Source organism: Aulonocara sp. 'chitande type north' Nkhata Bay, linkage group LG22 (assembly GCF_057382095.1).
Source record: "Aulonocara sp. 'chitande type north' Nkhata Bay isolate Kocher_YH1m ecotype deep benthic linkage group LG22, A_spYH_male_GT1.1, whole genome shotgun sequence".
In the NCBI taxonomy this organism is placed as follows: Eukaryota; Metazoa; Chordata; class Actinopteri; order Cichliformes; family Cichlidae; genus Aulonocara; species Aulonocara sp. 'chitande type north' Nkhata Bay.
The window spans coordinates 26,598,798-26,618,006 of NC_141364.1; the positions used below are offsets into that span (position 1 = coordinate 26,598,798).

General features: G+C 42.6%; 1 protein-coding gene across 1 annotated transcript in view; it reads left to right on the forward strand.

The window, feature by feature from the left end:
- trit1 (tRNA isopentenyltransferase 1) overlaps positions 1 to 18,380 on the forward strand; it is a 47,824-nt gene extending 29,444 nt beyond the window's left edge. The window contains exons 5-11 of the mRNA XM_086280674.1: positions 508 to 650; positions 771 to 882; positions 6,189 to 6,301; positions 6,465 to 6,542; positions 16,149 to 16,258; positions 17,145 to 17,262; positions 17,604 to 18,380. Coding sequence (XP_086136800.1) covers positions 508 to 650; positions 771 to 882; positions 6,189 to 6,301; positions 6,465 to 6,542; positions 16,149 to 16,258; positions 17,145 to 17,262; positions 17,604 to 17,809 — 880 coding nt within the window. The 3' untranslated portion in view covers positions 17,810 to 18,380. The remainder of the gene's footprint in view (positions 1 to 507; positions 651 to 770; positions 883 to 6,188; positions 6,302 to 6,464; positions 6,543 to 16,148; positions 16,259 to 17,144; positions 17,263 to 17,603) is intronic.
- Positions 18,381 to 19,209: the final 829 nt, after the last annotated feature.

Sequence of the window (19,209 nt, forward strand, 5' to 3'; positions counted from 1 at the left end):
GCTGGTCAAGGGTAATCTGTCAGTTTTAGTGATGTGGATGTTGTGTTGGGGCATGTGTTGTGCTCCATGATGTGTAGCATGCACTCTGGCCTCAGGTTAAGTTACCCAGTTCTTTAATATGAGCTGGTAAGGATGATCTTTTCCTCTTAACCTGAGCACACAGCCACAAGTTTGGTTTCGATTTAAATCTCAACAGGTCGAGAGTTTTGGTGTGTTGGTTTTTGAAGCTCACTTTGAAAGTATCCTGGTGAGAAAAGGATTGAGAGATTGTTTGTTCTTCATAATTATTTGTATTTTTTCTTGTTTTATGTCTTCATTTTTCTGAAGGATATGCCCCTGGTGCAGCAATAATGAACATTCTCACCACTTTTAAATTGTATTCTTCATTTGACCGGATTGTTATGTAATTTCAGTTTACCCTCCCAGGCCTTATAAACAAGGAGTTCAATAAAACTTCATAGTACATGTGGATTTCAAGTGTTTGATTTGAACTTAAAACTTACACAGGAGTCTGCAAATCCACAAAGAGACGGGGATTCCACATAGCCGCTTGCTGGAGGAGCAGAGGGGGCAGGAAGGCGGTGATGGTCTTGGGGGGCCGCTAAGGTACAAAGACCCCTGCATCTTCTGGCTGCATGCTGACATGGAGGGTAAGGAGGGAGACTTGTAGATGTGCTCTTTGTGTGGGGGAATAAAACAAGCTTTGAAATGTGGAAAGTGTCTTTATTTCCATGCTACATTTGTCATATCTACTTCTTTCTGTCCTTCAGCTCTAGACAAGCGGCTGGATGCTCGTGTAGAAGATATGTTGTCTGCAGGAGTGATACAGGAGCTTAGAGACTTCCACATCCGATACAATCGACAGAAAATCCAGGACAACAGGTAAGGAAATAAGGTGAGGTGTCCGCTCACCTGAATGAACGCAACCAACCAGATCCTATTCATCCTGATGGTTTTTTAGGTTATTTGTTTGTTTTTTTCTCCTGTCAAAGAAATATGCTGTTCTAGATAAAGCCCACAGTGTTTAGACTTCTGTTCTTGTGGGACTAATATTATTCTAGAATGTCCAGTAATTATTAATAATAAGGGATAAGCCTATTTATGTCTGACGCTACCAGGGGAGTCTAGTATTTTCTGCTAATTACTTTAGTGCCTCCAAGAATTTTAATTCCATGCTGAAGATAACTCTATAATTGTATTCTTGGATTGTACTAGAAGAATTTTTATGATTAACAGCTCAAAATAATCCTTTTTTTATACAAGCTTTGGATTGGTTCCTTTCTCACTTGCCCCCTTTTCCCCTTTTGTGATTGGCTACCTCTCACAAACAGAAAGTTATAGATTGGTGGGGCTTCTGTTCCCACAGCTAGTGCTACAGATGTCCATAATCCTGAGATGACTATATTAATGATATGTGCTCTCATTGACATCATAATTCAATAACCATCTTCAATAAGTTAAACTCAACTGGCCCTATACAAAAATATGTTTTCTTGAAATTAGGTTAAAACAACATTCTCTGTCAGAAACAATGCCGAATTAACCCTGAATAAATTAAGGCATGCTGAAGATAATTTCCATCTGATAAACAAAAATTAATGTGGAGTAGAGTGTAGAATTCTCGAGCGATCTGTTAATATTAGCGCAGGTTAGCTAGGTTTCAGTGTAAGCTCATTTGATGCTAACTTTAGCTGAGGCTTGTTAAGAGGTAGAAAACAAAATATGTTACCATATTTGGAAAAGATGGTAAAATGGTAGTGCATGGGAGTCAACACTACAAGGGGTTGCTAGTTTACAGTATACTGTAAATTAAAAGTTAGCTTGCAGCTAGCACTGTTAAATCAATTGAGATGTTAATTTTGGGAGGGGAAAAAGGAAATTAAATTATGAAACTGAAAATTAAGAGTTGTCATTTTTTTAAGCCTTTCATAGTTTTCACCATTTTGTTTAGTACAGCTTGTGCATCATTAGCTAACACTAGTATTAGCTAGGTAGCTCATGGCTTGCTCCAGGCTAGCTCCGGGCTATAAGTCAGAGCTGATAGAAAATTAGCATACTAGTTGGCCAAGTTATAAAAACATCAGATTCTAAGGACAGCAGTTTTTGACATTTGGCTTTATTTTTTTCTTTGGAGTTGTGCTTCTGTTTTTTTTGTTTGTTTCTTTTTTGGGGGGGATTGCCTTGCAGTGTTCTCAGGTAAAAGCACTAACCTTGCTTAATTGACAAGACAGATTCTTCAGGGTTTATTTTTATGTTCAGCAACACTTTCTTTGGCAGCAACTATTCCCCACTATCTGTACCAGGACATTTTTAGATTTAGCTCTAGCAGCTACCTACTCACTGATAGGTTTGTAGCTTGAACCCATCCGCTGGAACGTTGAAGACAATATAATTACACTGCAAAGCAAGACACAAGTAGGCAAGCTTCTTCATGTTTCTCGTGCACGGGAGAGAACCGGACAGGCACCGTTCCTTCGCTTGACCCCAGTTGCTCTCGTCCGTTCTCCCGTACCACTGTTCTTTTATTGAGGTTACATGAATATGCATAAGTTCATTAACATATGACGTCTACATACACACAAAGAGTACCTTGCCTGTGTGTGTGTGTGTGTGTGTGTGTGTGTGTGTGTGTGTGTGTGTGTGTGGACTGCTGATCAAAGGGTCAAACATCCTTGGTCAGGAAGAGGGTAGCCTCCCCCTCACCCTAGATGGTTCATCCTAGATAACACGGTGAGGAAGTCCTGCAGTTCATCTAAACAAAGAGCACTTAGACTAGAACAGACGCAACTACGTTAATCCTACCATAAAACAATAAGACACGGTATGACCTCTCATGCTCCCAAAGTGCTGTCTAATACACACAAAGTTTGCAGACTATCAAGGATCAAAACCTCTACCAATCTACAACTAATTACAAAACTCTAAGCATATATAAGTAAATATTTCTAAGCATAAATGACAATCAACAATACAAATCTAACACTCACCATATGCTGCAATACACAAGATAACCTGCATTTTATTTATTGTATTCAGTTTCCATATGGTATTCGGATTTTTTATATATTGTTTCCAAGTAGGCAGGTAAAAAACGATTCATGCTATTCTGAGATTTAACATTCGTTGTCTTTATTTTGTATCTACATCACTACATTACATTTTTGTTAACTTTGTCTTTCCATGTCCTGTGTGTGACATGAAATGTGAAGACCAAAAAGAAAGAGAGATGTGAACACTGCTGTGTGTCTCTGTTGGCAGTCGATATTGATAGTGTATGATGGGGTGTGGCTGCAGGGAGTTGATGCACTGGTGGAACGTTGCCCAGGAGCCTTCCGGTTCCCCTCCCTTTCGTTTATTTCATCACCCTATCTCACCTCCCTCGTCCTCCTCCCTGTCCCTCCATCTCTGCCTCTATTGCCCTCTGAGCAATCTGATCATCCATGCACTTTACCCCCCCCCCCCCCCCCCCCTCTCTCTCTCTCTCTCTCTTTCTGTCTGTCTTTCTCTGCTTTGCCCTCATGTCTCCATCCCCAGCTGGCTGCTGTGGCCAGACATCAAGGTCAGATCTCCACCCCCTTCCCTGCCTCCCTCTCTTCCTCTGTCTTTCTTTTCCTCCCTCCATTGACTCTACATTTCCTGTGCTCAGACGCTATTCTCAAATTTCTGTCTCTGCCTGTCTAGCCAGATTTATTTTTGTTATTTCCTCTTGTTGTTTCTCTTACAAGCCTAGAAATTAGGGACCTGAAATAATCCTTTTTATTCTAATATTTGCTGTGCAGTGTATTTGAGGAAGAGAATTAGATAAAAGCAATTTTGTGTGTGTGTGTGTGTGTGTGTGTGTGTGTGTGTGTGTGTGTGTGTGTGTGTGTGTGTGTGTGTGTGTGTGTGTGTTTGTTTTATTATAAAGATATCTTATTTGCATTTCAATGTAGAAACCTTACCTGCAAATAACAAGTAAAAGGACACAAAGTGCAAAATGTTATTATTCAGTTATTAGTTCTGATATCTGGTACAAATATGGGTGGATACTCAGTTAAGCACTTCTTACATCTTCAGACATCAGCTAGTGAAGGTGAAAATTCCCATAACAGGTAGTCGCCAAAGTAGGATGCTCTTTCGCTATGTGGATTTGCTAGAATCTAAGCCCAGACTGCACATATGGAGCATTTCTAAGCAATAATCAGACATTTGTTTCATACTTGGCAACTCCGTCATCACTTCGTATCAAGAATTTGTCCTGCAGTGAAGCATAAAGCTCCACTCCACTTGTTTGCACTTCTTGATTATGTATTGAAGCTGGAGTGATGTCTCAGGGAATGTTTTCTATTTTCTATAGGATTTCTGATTAGGGCTGCTCAATTAATCGAATTTTAATCACGATTACGATCTGGGCTTTCAACGATCATTAAAAATGACTGAGCCGATTATTAGCCCCTCCCTAATTTATCCGCGACACCTAAAGGCCGGTCCGTGAAAATATTGTCGGGCATAAACCGGTCCGTGGCGCAAAAAAGGTTGGAGACCGCTGATTAAGAGGACCCGAGGGAAGCTCGGAAAGCTAAGCAGAAGTTATTTGGAGAGTGACTGCCGTTGGTTGAAAAGAGAGTTTAAAAAAAAAAAAACTTCAGTGGTGTTGCACACTATTTTATATTATTTTTTTAAAGTCATTGTTAACCCTTTAAAGCCGGTCAGAGCTGCATGCTCCGTTTTGCGTAACTATTGTTAAATCCCTGTAGAACCTGAACCGTGTAAGCTAGCGCAATAATTTGTTTTGCATATGAAACCGGAGGAGTTGTACTTACATCTGATGCCATCAGCTTGTCCTCGGTCACGGTTTCGTTCCACATATAGCTTTGCAAAAATTGCATAAAAAGCGCTTGCAGGAACAAAAACATAATATTCCAGAAACACGCTTTGCCGATCCTATCAGCTGTTCGTAACACTTCCCACAGTGAAATGATGCACATGCTGTTTTCTTTGCAAATCTGCATCATAGGATTGTTTTTTGTTTTTCCTGCAGTATATAAAAATTGCTGTATCTCCAAAATAAAACTATGAAGACACTCAAAATAAATTTCCTGTTGTTGTAAACTATTTTTTGCAACTTTATTGTATTTAAAGTTTTGAGGGATAAGCCTCTTAAATTTCTCCAAGTAGAAATATATGTAAAAAAAACAAAAGCGATTTTCAATTTTTTTTTGTAGTTTATTGCACTTTTTTGCAATTTATGTAATTACTATGGACTTAATGCATACATATTATTAAATTATGGGCTATAACAGTTGTATTGATGTATAGCAACTTGAAATGCTCCCACAAATGGCACTACAGCATGTAAAAAAAAAATATATAAGCTCTGGTGGACTTGGTTCTATAGTAGGTCTTAAAGGGTTAAATAAATATCGTCAAATAATCGTGATCTCAATTTCAGTGAAAATAATCGTGATTATCATTTTTGCCATAATCGAGCAGCCCTATTTCTGATTATCACAAAAACAAGGTCATAAAAGTTTGACACGTCACTGTTTTGTTCAGACAGGCACAAATTCATCCCCTCACACTTGGCGATGGTGGGAATGAAGAACGCCCTTTTAACAGGAATCGGTCTCACAGAGGAACGATTTTTAGTGCTGACTGCAGTCACAAGAAGTAAGATTGTAGCGTTACAAACGCTACAATCGGCGGCCTATTTTGTACTGCTTTACAAAAGCTAAAGTATTTCCGGTCAGTTTCAGGCTGCCTTGTCTAAATAAAGGAAAACTGGAAAATAATCAGATGAGAATGCATTTTACAGATATTGTCACAGCAGTTATTCTGCTACTGCTAGCACCTGGAAAAGCCTGATTTAGCCTTGAACTGGCTGCAGTGCTCAAATTGGGGTGGTGTGCTCTGACATTTACTAAAATGCTCCGTCTGGCAAGTTCACCAGAGGATTCTGCCCCAGCCTTGTGTCAGCCCTGGTCACCATACTGGATTTTTAGTAGCCATGGGTCCCTCCGTCTGCTCGTGTCATTCTGTCACTTTCTCTCTTGAAGGGCTTCACATCTGTTCGCTAAGAGTTTAGGAAGCGACAGAGAGATGGAGGAGGAAAGGATGAAATGAGTCACCAGCGAGTGTATAAATGTCAAGTTGAAGGCCGAAAGCTTTTATGTTGATGGATAATGTTTCCTCCTCTCCTCTCCTCTCAGTCAAGACTATCAACATGGGATTTTCCAGTCGATCGGTTTTAAGGAGTTTCACGACTACCTGACGGCTCCGGAAAGCAGCACCCAGCAGGAGAAAGACTCTCTACGAGACAAAGGTTAGAGAAACACCTGATCAAAGTCACTCAGATGGAGTTGGATGCACTGGCTGGTGGACTGCTGATCAACCACAACAATCAGGTTTTGTTTTTTGTTTGTTTTTTTTGTCCTCCCTTCATTTTGTGCTTCATCTAACGACCAGCTTGTTTTTCACTCACTCAGGTATAGAAGCTTTGAAGATAGCTACAAGGCGTTACGCCCGCAAACAGAATAAATGGGTCCGCAACCGCTTCCTCAGACGTGAGTACCATTCACCCATGCAGTGAGTGTGTGAGTCGGGTGTGGGGGGTGTATTGGTGCTGCAGACAGATCCTTAGCAATCAGCACTCTGTAACAAGATGAGATTCGTGCACTCTATTAGAGACACAATAAGCCTCTCAGCCCACTGTACTGTGTTCCTGGGTACAGAGATGGCGTGTGCGTGCGCCACCTTTTTAAAGCTTTTGTTTCAGTTATTGTTATTGCCCCTTCCAGGCAAACAGAGACATGTTTGCGACCTGTTTTAAAGTCTTTCGGCTCCTCATCATACAGTTTTTGAACGTTTAGTAAGCTGAAAATTTATGCGACACAGCAGAGAAACCTGAGTGAACGTTAATTAATTCCACCTCAGTTGCCATTGTTGCCTGATCGGGATATTCGACTGATATGCTGGTATATTCATAACAATTTTAATGCAAAAAGGCAAAATTAATGTTAATGTTCATCACAGTTCATCACAGTCTTCCCTCCCCAAGGAGCTGTTTTGTGGTTCCTTTCAAACAGCTGTAGAAAGGCTGACACCACTCTGACGTCTTTCACAAATAAATCACATGTAAGCACAATCAACTCATTGATTTCTGTTTTAAAAAACAAAAGCCTCGATGGAAACCATAAACTGTGGCTTCAGTTTCCTTATTTGGTGAACATCTAAATCCAAGTTTTATTTTTGCAAAATGATTTTACGGTTTGAAAACATCCCGTGTAGCTCAGCAGGGAAAACCACAGCATTCATTTAATCACTGGGACAAAGTTAGATTTGATTTTATGCAGCATGTGCGCACTACTGTGACGTAGTGATTGGATAATGTTTCAAGATCCATCCCCAGCGCACACCTGCAGCTAAGACCTGTGAAAGCTTCAACCCCCTGTGCTTCCAAATGCATAGAAATGAACTTCAGTGTTTGGTTACCTGCCAGAGCAGCTGCCACTGCAGAACGGACAAGACTGCCCACCGCAGCCAAAATCAACCTGAGATTGGAAAGTGGTGATTTGCCACCGTGAGTCAGTTTAAAGTGTAGAGAGTGCGTAAGAGCAGAGTGTGTAGTGCGTCTCTCTTCCCTTGAAAAGGAAACCTGGTCCCACCGGCAGCATGCCCTGCAGTAACCCTGCCTCCTAATCCTGTTAGGCCCAAGTGGCTTAAGGCCACGCCAGGCCCTAAACCTCAATACCCCTCTTTCTGACCGCCTGCCTACCCGCTGCACACGCCATATGGACTACATCACATGTGTGCACGCGTCTGTCTGTGTTGCAGCTATAATCATAGAAACATGCAGTAATCTGTCTAAGATTGTCTACTTGTGTTCACGTGTGTGCTTTTAAGTGTGTCCTGCCTTTAGACAATCCATATAACACTGCCCCCCTCTTACACACACACACACACACACACACACACACACACACACACACACACACACACACACACACACACACACACACACACACACACACACAGACCCTGCTTAGACTGTGCTCTGTCTGCTGCATCAGGCCTGAAAATGCAGGTGGCAGCAGAGGAGATTAGCTCTCCTCAAAGACCTCAACCTCCCATCCAATGAAGTCTCAGAGGAAATACTTTTGCTTTGTTAAATTTGTGGATGTTATGATCAGAACTTTGTTGGTATTTTTTTTTTTTTTTAATTTATGGACCATGATCGTTTTTATTCACTGGATTAGAGAAATATAAACCAGAGCAAGAACAGCGTCAATCAGGCAAACATCTATTTGAGTCAGACCAAGAGTAGCTATAAAAAGTAGTCCCTTGGAAATATGTGCAGCAGTAGTCTACTGTAGCATTTACTGAGGACTGCATTTTTGCTTGCTTTATTTATTTATTCTTTTTGTTTCAAAGAGTTGAGTGTACAAGTTACAGCAGATAACAAGAACTTTCTAAAGTTTTTAAAGTATAAAGATATTGGTCTCAATTTTAAGGGTGACTAGACAAACGGATATACTAAGAAAGTATCTTTGTTGTGAAGATAAACCATCCCTGGCGTCGTGTTTCTTCTGGTAATACACACAAATTTACCAGGAAGTCCATTTGAAGAAACACATCAGTCATTTGAAGGATTTTTGCTGCGAATACCAAAACACTGCACAGTTAAGTTATCACAAGGAAGAATTTGAAGGACAGCCTTTTTGACAGGCACCAGATAAATGGCTTGAAGAAGGCCTTCGTGTTACTAGATAAGAATGTACAAGCTCATATTTAATTACCCAATGCACCAGCCTTGTAGGGTGGCTTTGCTGCAAAAGCTGAGTCATGAGGGACTGTGTTGCCGGATGACCTTCTCTGTTTGTGTGGTTCTGGAAACATGTTGTTCTTGCTGTTGACTCCATTGACGTTGTTTTTGTCGGTGTCTGTGCAGAGATGGTAAAGTGTTTCATTGTTACAGATCAGGACAGAATTATTTGGCGAGATTTACAGTTCCACACGCACTGAAGCGTCCTCACTGCATAATACTTCCAGCACCGTGTTTCACTAAGGGGGGTGGTGTTCTTTGGGTTGATTGCCTTCTTTCTGTAAACATAAGCAGCGTCTAGTTCTAGTTTCGTCTCATCTGACCAAAGGATGTGCAATATTCCAGTATTGCATAATCTTTCTCCAGGCTGCCTTAGCTATTTCAGTCTGGCTTGAAGGTGTCGCTTCTGAGAAGGGAAGTTTTTCTTCTTCTGTAGCCTCACAGTCCATTCCTGTGCTGGCTTCTAGTGACTGTCTTTTTTGAGACTACAATTCCCAGCTAGATTAAGTCATTCACTTGTGTTTGGCATTGGTTCTGGAGTCTTTAGGCATATCTCTCACTAGTTTCCTTTCCAGATTCTTTGAAATCTTTCACTTCCTGCCTCTCCTAGGCTTGTTCTGTCCTGTGTGGCTCACTTTGAATTTCTTGATGATACTTTGACTCCTGTTCCTGACACGTGGAAACGCTGTAATAATGTTTTGTATATGTCCTACTTTTTGAGCATCACTTCTTCTTTTTCTAAAGCCCAAAAATGCCAAAAAGTCTATTTTTGGCACGATGCTTTCCCAAGTGACAGTTCAAAGACATGCTGAAGTTTTTAGACTGTTTAAATTGTAAAATAACTCTTAGTTTTAACTTGATTTTACACACTTTGAGCATTACAAAGGTAACGCGCATCAGCTTTTGTTTACAGCTGGAGTTTTTGTATCATTGGGATCCAGTCAATTCTCAGTGTCAGTAACTAGCAGAATACTGTTGGCTGTAGGGCAGCGGGGCGTTTATTGTAAAATCTGACCCAGTTCCTTTGAAAATAAATCAATCTACAGGCTGTTGGAGCCAACCAAGAGAGTTGGGGAAGGTCTGAGTTAGTCACATCTGCTCAGATAGTAAAAACACACATATTAGATTAATTAAAGATTTGCCCAAGGACAGCCCTGTAATGCTACCCCTGGTTGGGGGATGCCCCTAACCAAAGTTTTGCTCTCATCCACCTTTCTGTTCTGCATCATCTCCGTTGACCTCTCTGTCTTGCTCTGACTGCTGACCTCCTTTTCTGTTTCGCCCGAGTCCCACACATGCCCGCACAGATGCCGGCAGGCCTCAGCTGAGCAGGCTAATCTCTTGAAGCGTTACAGAGCTGCTGGGAATGTGCCCCGACCACACAAACACGGGCAACAGGGTCGCTGGGGTCTGCGCAGACCAACCCAGGCATGCAGAAACTAGTGGGTCAAAGGGAAAGACAAATTGAAAACGACAGAGCCTCAGTCAGGCTAACAATGAAGTAGATTAAAGAAGCTAGAACATAATCTGAATGCTGACTTTATATGTAGGCTGAATCACATGCCTCGAAGGCACAAGTTTAACCCAGTTTTACAGTTCACGTTTAGTAGCAAATGTCAGAGCGAGAGTTGGTGGGCGTTCAGTGCTTTAAATACTTCTCAGCAGGATACGTGGTTGTTGATGGACTCAGCTCTGGTTGCTTGCTGTGAGGATTTAAGCACCAGGTCAGCCAGCTTAGACGAAATCAAGCTTAATTTGACTTGCCTTTATTTGGGGCTGTGTGTGGGTGTACACCTATAGTGTGTGCGTGGCGAGGGGGGTGGAGTTAATTAGTTGATTTAATTACCCTTAAACTACATAGTAATCTGAGGTTATATTCCTTTTATCAGGTGCTGAATCTAATGCAGATGAGGCAGCTCCCTCTGTTTAGTAAAACTCCCACAAGGCAGGCATACAAGTGCAAACAGCACCTTGTAACCAGGTTACGCAGGTGTAGTTTGACCAAGGCCTCGTGAGCGTTAAGTAACAGGGGGATAGGTGTCTTTCAGTCCCAGGAGTAAATGAGTGAGTGAAGGATGGATGGAGGGCGACTGAGAGGAATGGCACATGGACGGCTGGGTTGGTTAAAGAAGGGAGAGTAATTTGATCCAGCTGAGGCAACAGGTGTGGGGTGAGTTTACACCCTTGTCCACTAGCAAGTGTGAAACCTTCATGAACTCTTTCTCTCTCTCTCTCACACACACACGCGCGCGCGCACACACACAAATAAATAAATGCAATCTCATACCATGGATAAAAACAAGACTGTGTTGTTGTTGCCAAAGAGACCTCTCTGTGACCTCCGCTCAGCAGACGGGCAATCAGGAGAGACAGTCATTCATTACAAAACACATCTGCCATTGTGAAAAACATAGAGTGACTTATAGTTGTGTCTGTAAGTATTTGGACATTGCCAGGTTTTTGGGGTTTTTTTTGTAATTTTGCCTCCTTTATGGGGTTTAATGGTTTATGAATTCCATCCATTTGTATTCACAGTCCCATTGTCTGAGCCTCAAAACTATCTGGGCAGTTCACTGTCTATGTCAGGGGTGTCCAGCTCCAGGCCTCAAGGGCCGGTGTCCTGCAGGTTTTAGATGTGTCCTTGATCCAACACAGCTGGTTTAAATGGCTAAATGACCTCCTCAACATGTCCTGAAGTTCTCCAGAGGCCTGGTAATGAACTGATCATTTGATTCAGGTGTGCTGACCCAGGGTGATATCGAAAACCTGCAGGTAACCAGCCCTTGAGGCTTGGACTTCCCCACTCCTGGTCTATGAACTGTGAGAGCAGTAATGCTGACCCAAAATAGTTTGCCCATTTAAAAAAAAAAAAAAAAAGTAGGTGAAGGATGCTAAAGTCTTCCGTATAAACAATTGGTGCCACTTGTTGTTTTTTTCCACTTACGAGAAGTTGATCTCTTGTTTATGCAAAGTCCAGGAACTGCTAGCCTGCACTCTTAGCTTATCTTCACACTTCACAGCTAATTAAAGCAAAGCGACTTCCGCTGCACTTTTCGGTTAATGCGGCAGCTTCTCTCGCACACTTTAATTTCTGTGGAGTGTGAGGCTGCTGTTTGCTGTTGAGCGATGTGTCAAAGAACTTTTAGGAAGATCCAACTGCATTTACAGATTTGCTTGCCACGCTTCTCCTCTCTTCTCTTTGAAACGCACTACTGTACTTTGCACTTGGACTCTGAGGTGTGTCCAGTGTTGGTGAACGGCCTGAATGATTCGGTGTAGTTTGATGATCAGTTTCAGCTTTGTGAATCTACATGACGTGTTCATCCTGCTGCAGGATAATTCTTATGATAGTTACAGCCAGAATATCAACCAGAAATCTGGGGAAAAAAACACATTACGTAAAAGTTATAAATTAATTTGCGTGTCACTGAGTGGAAAAAAACCCCAAGCAAAACACGACTCAGTATTTGGTGTTTTTGGTGCTGTGGTCCCAACTGCCTGCAGATCATTAACAAGGTTCTCCCGTGTAGTGTTGGGCTGATCCACCATGTTTCTCATGATCATTTGTAACCGATTGATCGATATGATTGTAGTCAGTCTGTGGTAGCCGGAAATGTGGGGACCTAATACTTCTTTAGAGAATGTTTATCTCTTTAAGAGTGTGCAAATAAGCTGCATTAATCACCAGTATACTGCGCTCTCATTGGTAGCGGTTTCAACTGCTCACCTTGAGGCTGAGATAAAGTTTTTCTCAAAATCTGCTTGCTTCTCATCACTAATAGATTATGTTCTGCTCCTACTTTCTGTGATCTGAGGTTACCATGTCACTGTGAATGCTTCCTGTGTGAGGATGCAGCTTAATGTATAAAGAGCTTAGATTTTAGATTCCCTCATTCCACAAAAAATCCCCAGAAATAAAGTCCACTCTTTACAGATCCCTACCTCCCAAAGGAAACTTGAACCAGCCGTACTCAACCTGCTTCAGAAATTCGATCACAAACAACAGTTAAACGACGGAGCTGAGTGAGACGAGAAGTGGAAGAGGAACTTTAGGAAAGGGGAAGGAGGCTGTTGAGTCAATAGCGGCAGCTGCGGTGTTCCAGTGTGGGTGGCAGCCAAAGAAGCACAGCTGGGCCAGGGGACATCGCGCTGAGGCTGGTAACGGAGCTTTTATAGCAAAGCACACACAGCCGCACATCCTCACTCAGCAAACACAAGGATAACACAGCAAATGACTTCTCGCCCGCTTGTTGCAACAGGTGGACGACTGTTTCAACACGCGCGCACACACCCGGCGCTGGCAGGCAGCTGCCCAGCGACAGATTCTGCTCCTTATTGTTGGCAAGGCCATCTCCCCTGTGCACTCGAAAGGCAGCGCTCACGCTTTGTGTTTTCTCCAAGTGTGCGTGCGCGCGCCCACACCGACCACCCCGCCCTTTGTCCCTTCGGCATTTCTTATCAACTCTCATTCGAGATGTTGCGGATTAGCGGGGTTAAATTTCACCAGATCCCAAACGAGAATCATTGTGGAGCATCTGGCAGCCCACCGTACAGTATCTCCCCTTTTATTTACCACCGCTCCACTCTGCCCAGGGGGGAGGTTAGCGACTGCAGAAGGGAATTGTAGGAGGGTGCTGAGAGAGATAAAAACACAAAGTAAGGAAACAGATAGTGTCAACAGGAGGGCGCAGAATGCCCACTGCTGAGGTGAAGTAAATATTAGAGAACCTGAAGGCGAGATCGCCAACTCTGCATCTGGTGCAGGTACGCCAGGTGACACTTGCTGCCGCCGCCACCTGCCTGGTATTGTGCCGCCAACACAAAAGACTTACCTCCACACTCACATGCAGGAACCATGCAAATAGAATCAGAGGCTTTGATTAACAGTAACTGCTGTTTGACAACACACAGACAAGCCCGACTGAGTTGAGGACAAAGTTTTGAGGATAAGTGGTGCACACAGATAAGAGGAGGGGAAAAAACACATGCTGTGAAGCCAAATGATGCAGGTGCAGGGTGAGATTCTGCTATTAAGGAGCCTTTTGTTTGTTTTTGCATTTGAACCTTGTGTCAGATTAATTTAAGCACAGCTGGTCTCAGCATGAAAGAATAAAATATGTCACGTGTTTAAATCGCTGACTGCAGATTAAGCCTACAATATGCAAATTTCACCCAGTGGCAGTTGAACTGCAGTTTGTACCAAGAGTGAATTGTAAGTGTAGAGCTGCCGGGTGTGGCTGTATGGGGACTCATTGTTCCCACACACACACACACAGCGCCACAGTCAGTCCTCTGACAAAGTCAACACTGTTAGTCATACAGTCAGGACTCTGTGTCTCTCTGTGATAATGGAGGCCCAGACGGCTCCCAGTGGAGTTCAGTCTATAGGATGTCTGCTGCCCTCAAATCCACAGTTGACTTTGTGTAGAAAGGATTAAGACATAATTGAGTTGGCAAACAGCGCTTTATAGGTTAATGGGATTCGCTTACCTGAGAGTGTGAGCTTAACACACATATATTCTAATCAGACTTTGAGTTACCAAAGTTGGAAAACCAGAACAACCCCAGATTCACGCGTTCTGTAGATTGTCCAGTTTGCCTAATTTAGAATGAGTTTTTCTAACCTCTAACTAACTGGGGACATAATGGAGTGGCTACAGAGATGATGTGTTATATATTATTCCTTTGTGTTTAAGGTGTCGACAGTCTAACGTTTATTTTTTTTAAATTGCATTCAATGTAAAAATTATATGCATTGCATGCAGAAGTATGCAATGTGGTTTTGTTGTGTTTTGATGGAAAAAAGGGAAACGGCTGCAGTGACTGTGACCTGCAAACATGCAGGGTAATGCAGTATATGAGGCTAAATCAGAGGTTGCCAGTGGTTGAGGTGAAAAGCAAACATTGTCCAAAGAAGTGTTGAGAGAGAGCTCCAGAAAGCCTGGAGAACCATTTCCTCGAAACCACTTTAAACAATTACACGAATGTCTGGCTCCTTGGAAGCAGATTTTTTTTATTTATTTATTTTTAATGGAAGGATTTTGCACAGTACTGTACATTTGACCCATTCATTAACATTTACCGCCATCCACCATGTTTTTCTGTAAGCTTGGCAACTTATAGACAAAAATGTTCTCCGGCTTTCCGACTTGTCGTTCCGGGCATTTTCGCAAATTTTCCCTCTCAGCCAACCGAACCGAACATGAAGGCGCAAAAGCACAACCAAATCCCCGAGCTGTAAGCTGTCGAGTTGTATTCTGGGTAATGTAGGCTCCAGTTTTTAGCATGAAGAAGGTTTGAAATAAGGTTCTGCTGCACCTGCACGTTTGTTCAGTCATGGTTGCTGCTGTCTCATCTGGAGTCAGGTTGGTTTCTTTTCGCTGCGTCGTGTCTGAGTACAGCCTCAGAGTTTGCGCTTCTCTCGTGCATTCAGACCGCAGTCGTAACCTTGATTCCTTGAAAAGATAACCATCTAGCTAGCTTTGAATGTCATTTAAAACCCTGTCTGTTTGTATTTTCTAACCATCTGGAGGAAAAACTCTTTAGTACAATAAAAGGAAAAAGTGAAGACAACTTGTGTGACAATGTGTCGTAGTGTGCACTGAAAGAGTCAAAAAATGGAGCTCAGACTCTTTTTCTTTTTTTCTGTTTTCCTGCTCATTTATTTAATCATTAAAAAGTTGCATCTGTTAGAAGTCACTCTCTGCAAGTTGCACCGATCTAAATTTCCACGGTACGCCTTGAAGGGCAGCGGCTCTGGATGCAGGCGAGCGCTGGGATAGACAGAGACAGGAGCGGGGCAAGGTCTGGTGCTGCCGTTGCGTTCCCGAGGCCTGGCCCGGAGACTGCTGACTGATGCAAAATAGAAACACGGGGGTGGAAGAGTTTGAGGGTGAGACAGTGAGTGAAAGCTGAAGCGAGACTGATGGCGGGAGAGAAAGAGAGACGGCGCACAAGACGCGAGGGTGGGAGGAAGGAGGGGGGAGACATTATCGAGCCAGTGTGAGTCAGCAGGTTGATGGAGCTTCAGGGTGCGGCTCCAGCACATCGCCGCTACTGTGCGTTACCCAGTTTGAACTGGCCTGTCTCAGCCGTTGTAGTTTGCAGACAGACCCTCCGGAGCTTCATTGTTTTATTTATATATTTATTTATTTATTTATTTGTGTACAATGAGCACTGTCACTGTCAGAGGTCTGAAAGTTTTTTTGTCAAGGCTTTTTTCCCCTCCACCTGTTTATTAAAAATAAATCGTTGGAAACACTGAATCCAATATCAAATCAAGTCCTCGTTGTCCTTGTCAAATGTATAAGTGTGTGTTTTTGACCTTTCTGTGTGTATGTGTGTACAGGACCAGGGGACAACATCCCTGCAGTGTATGGCCTGGATGTGACGGACGTGTCACGGTGGGAGGAGACGGTGCTGGACCCTGCACTGCAGATACTGGACAGCCTCAGTAAGGTGGGGCCTCAGCAGTCTAAAGTGGCAGCTTCCTGTTGGCTGCTTTCATCTGGTGCTGTGGAATCTTTCTCTTTTACTTCAGTTCCTTTCGCTACTCTTTATCATTCTTTATCTTTTCATTGCGTACTTTGTGGTTTTACATTTCCTTCCTTTCATCCTTTTGCCATTAGTGTGTTCCTCTCCTTGTTTGCTCTTATTTATTCCTCCTTTTGAGCATATGCCCTTCTTCCTTGGATTTGCCTTATTTGGGCTTTTTTTGTCCCATTTTTATTAATTTTTCCTTTCTGCGATTTCCTAATTCTTTTTTGTCCTTCAGTTGTCAAAGGGCGATGGCGTGTTGTTGCCACACCGCCAGGCAGGTGGTGTGGACACCCGAGTTTGTGAATAATATAATTTGAGAACGAGGCAACGTAGAATTTTAAAATTGACATCACGGATGAAACTATTAAAAATGTTTGAATCTCAGTGACCTCGATGTCAAAGTCTAGTTTGTTCTTTGGTTGAAAAAGGAAAAAAGGCCTTTGTTTGTATAAAATTGTCTTCTGCAACACGTTTGCTGTTAGCCGAATTTAGGTTACTTGTTTGCTTGTGATATTTAGCATTACCAAACTGCTTGTTTTTCCACGGTTCACCCATCCCAGTGAACTCCACTTGTCAACCATTCAGCATTCCGTAGACTCATACGTCTCTCCATTACAAGATCTTGGAGGATCACACAATCGGGCACATTTATGGGACCATAAATCATGCTTTACTCTGCTGCCTATCTGATGTTCTGCTTCCGTTCCCTTTTTTGTTCCCTAAAAGTTTGTTTTAGCACATCATAAATATTTTTTTCAGATTTAAAACCTTAAAAAAACCAGACTTTTTTCGCTCCACTTCTCAGCATGAGGAGCCAGCTATTGCACCAGTCAGAGCGCAGGGGGCGGAGCAGAGAAACAAGCGGAGCCACCACACGTGTGACCTGTGTGACAAAGTGATCATCGGTGACCTGGAGTGGACAGGTGAGGCATAAGCATGTGGGGGGGGAAAAAAGCTGAATGTGAATATAGACGTTTGCTAACGATACTAACATGTTCATCAAAGCACCGAGGACAAGCAAACTGAGAAGTACTAAAGAAGTCGTACCATGTTATGTATTTGACTGTTTAGCGCTGCCTTAAGATTCTGTGGAGATTCATGCCCAGTGCCAAAAACAGATTTCTTTTCTCTACATGCTCACCTGATCACCTCTGGGCCCTGTTGCACCAAGTCTTGTGACTTGGCCTCTTGGTGACTTGGTCTGTTTCTCTGTCTGTCTTGCTAAATATATCCAAGGCGTGTCGTTTATCCTCTGTACCCGCAGCTCACCTGAAATCCAAGAAGCATCACTATCATGTGAGGAAGAAGAGGAAGTGCGATCCATCCTGTGACCAGTCGCAGAGGACCAGCGCACCTTCCGACTCTGCAGCAGAGACTCTTTTAAAAGACTCTTGTGATACTGTTGCTCCGGGCAGCGGTGATCAGGACTCTTCTGGGACGACACATGAGGAAGTACCAGTGACTCTTTAAAAAGCCTGCACTGACTCTGATCCACATCCATCTTCACTCAGGTCTCCATCCAGTACTTATATGATTAATTCCTGGTTTCCATAGGATCGAATTTATTTATTAATTCCTGAATTCCAACAAAAATCCCTCCTTCATAGATGCTGAAGCCCTCGAGCTTCAGGTTCTTGCAGCATTTTTTTTTCTTTTTCTTTCCAGTAGCAACACAGACCGAAGTGAATGAAGTACATGATTTATGGCGTGTGCAGGCAAAGAATAAAAAAAACAAATCATAATTTATTTTTTAACACTGCCTGAAAATCTAATGTAAATTTTAAGAGAGGTTTATTTTTCTATTTTTTAAGACTGTGCTGTATATACCACTGCTATGGACTCTCTAGTTTGTCAGCATTTCAGGCTTCAGGACAGATTGTTAGTATTAGGCCCGGTCACCTTTATTTCAAATAAACTCCCAAAGTTTTCTCAGCTCATGCTCCGAACCTGTAATCTTGTGACATAAAATATTTTATTATTAAACATATTTTTATTAAACTGGAAAAAAAAAGTCTCTTTTTGGAATTTCCCAAAACTTTATAGAGAATTCAAATGAAATGAGCACTCAGAGCGCGCACTAACAATGAAGGTCAAGGTCAAATGCTTAGCCAACATAGATACTGTTGTCTGCTGAGGCCTAGTGTATTGTTGTGAAGTTGGTAAATGATCCATAAAAAAGATTGTGGGTAATATGAAGTTTTTGCTGATTTACTGAACAGCTCGTGCTGGTTTTGGGGTCTACCATCACGCAAAACTTGAAGATGATATCTTGAAAACTGTGGATGCTACACCGTTACAGACAAACAGAACTAATTACATACACGTTTAGGGGGCGAAATCGGGGGGACACGGACTTAACGCTATAGCATTGACAGTAAAGACAGCTGTGGACCTCCAGCCTCCACCCACTGTGGAAGACAGAGCCAAGCTGCAGCAGACTCGGGTCTTTTAGGAGACTGCAGCCATGCAGAGACCCTGATGGACTGCCAACCAACTCACACGTCACCCCATGTGGTCAGGTGAGAGACCCTCGATGACATAACGAGTCCTTCCCCAGGTTTACCTGACGATAACTTCTTTAGGTGATCGGACGCTCTCCTTCTCTCATCTTGGCTCGAGTTTGGACTTTTGGGAAAGAAGCATTTGGATCCCAATTATGTTGTTTTCATAATCCTAGGAAGTCTAAATTGTATTTATCCAAGTGACGGTGCTTTTATGCCACTCAAACGAGAAGTAGAAAGCACAAAATTGGATTTCAGGGGTCTCTCGATGTGACAGCAGCAGTTTAACCTTGGTCTCATTGAGCTCTCATTGGCCTGCTGACACAGCACTGAGCTTGGTCCTTTGTTTGCCGGCTGCCACCTCATTTT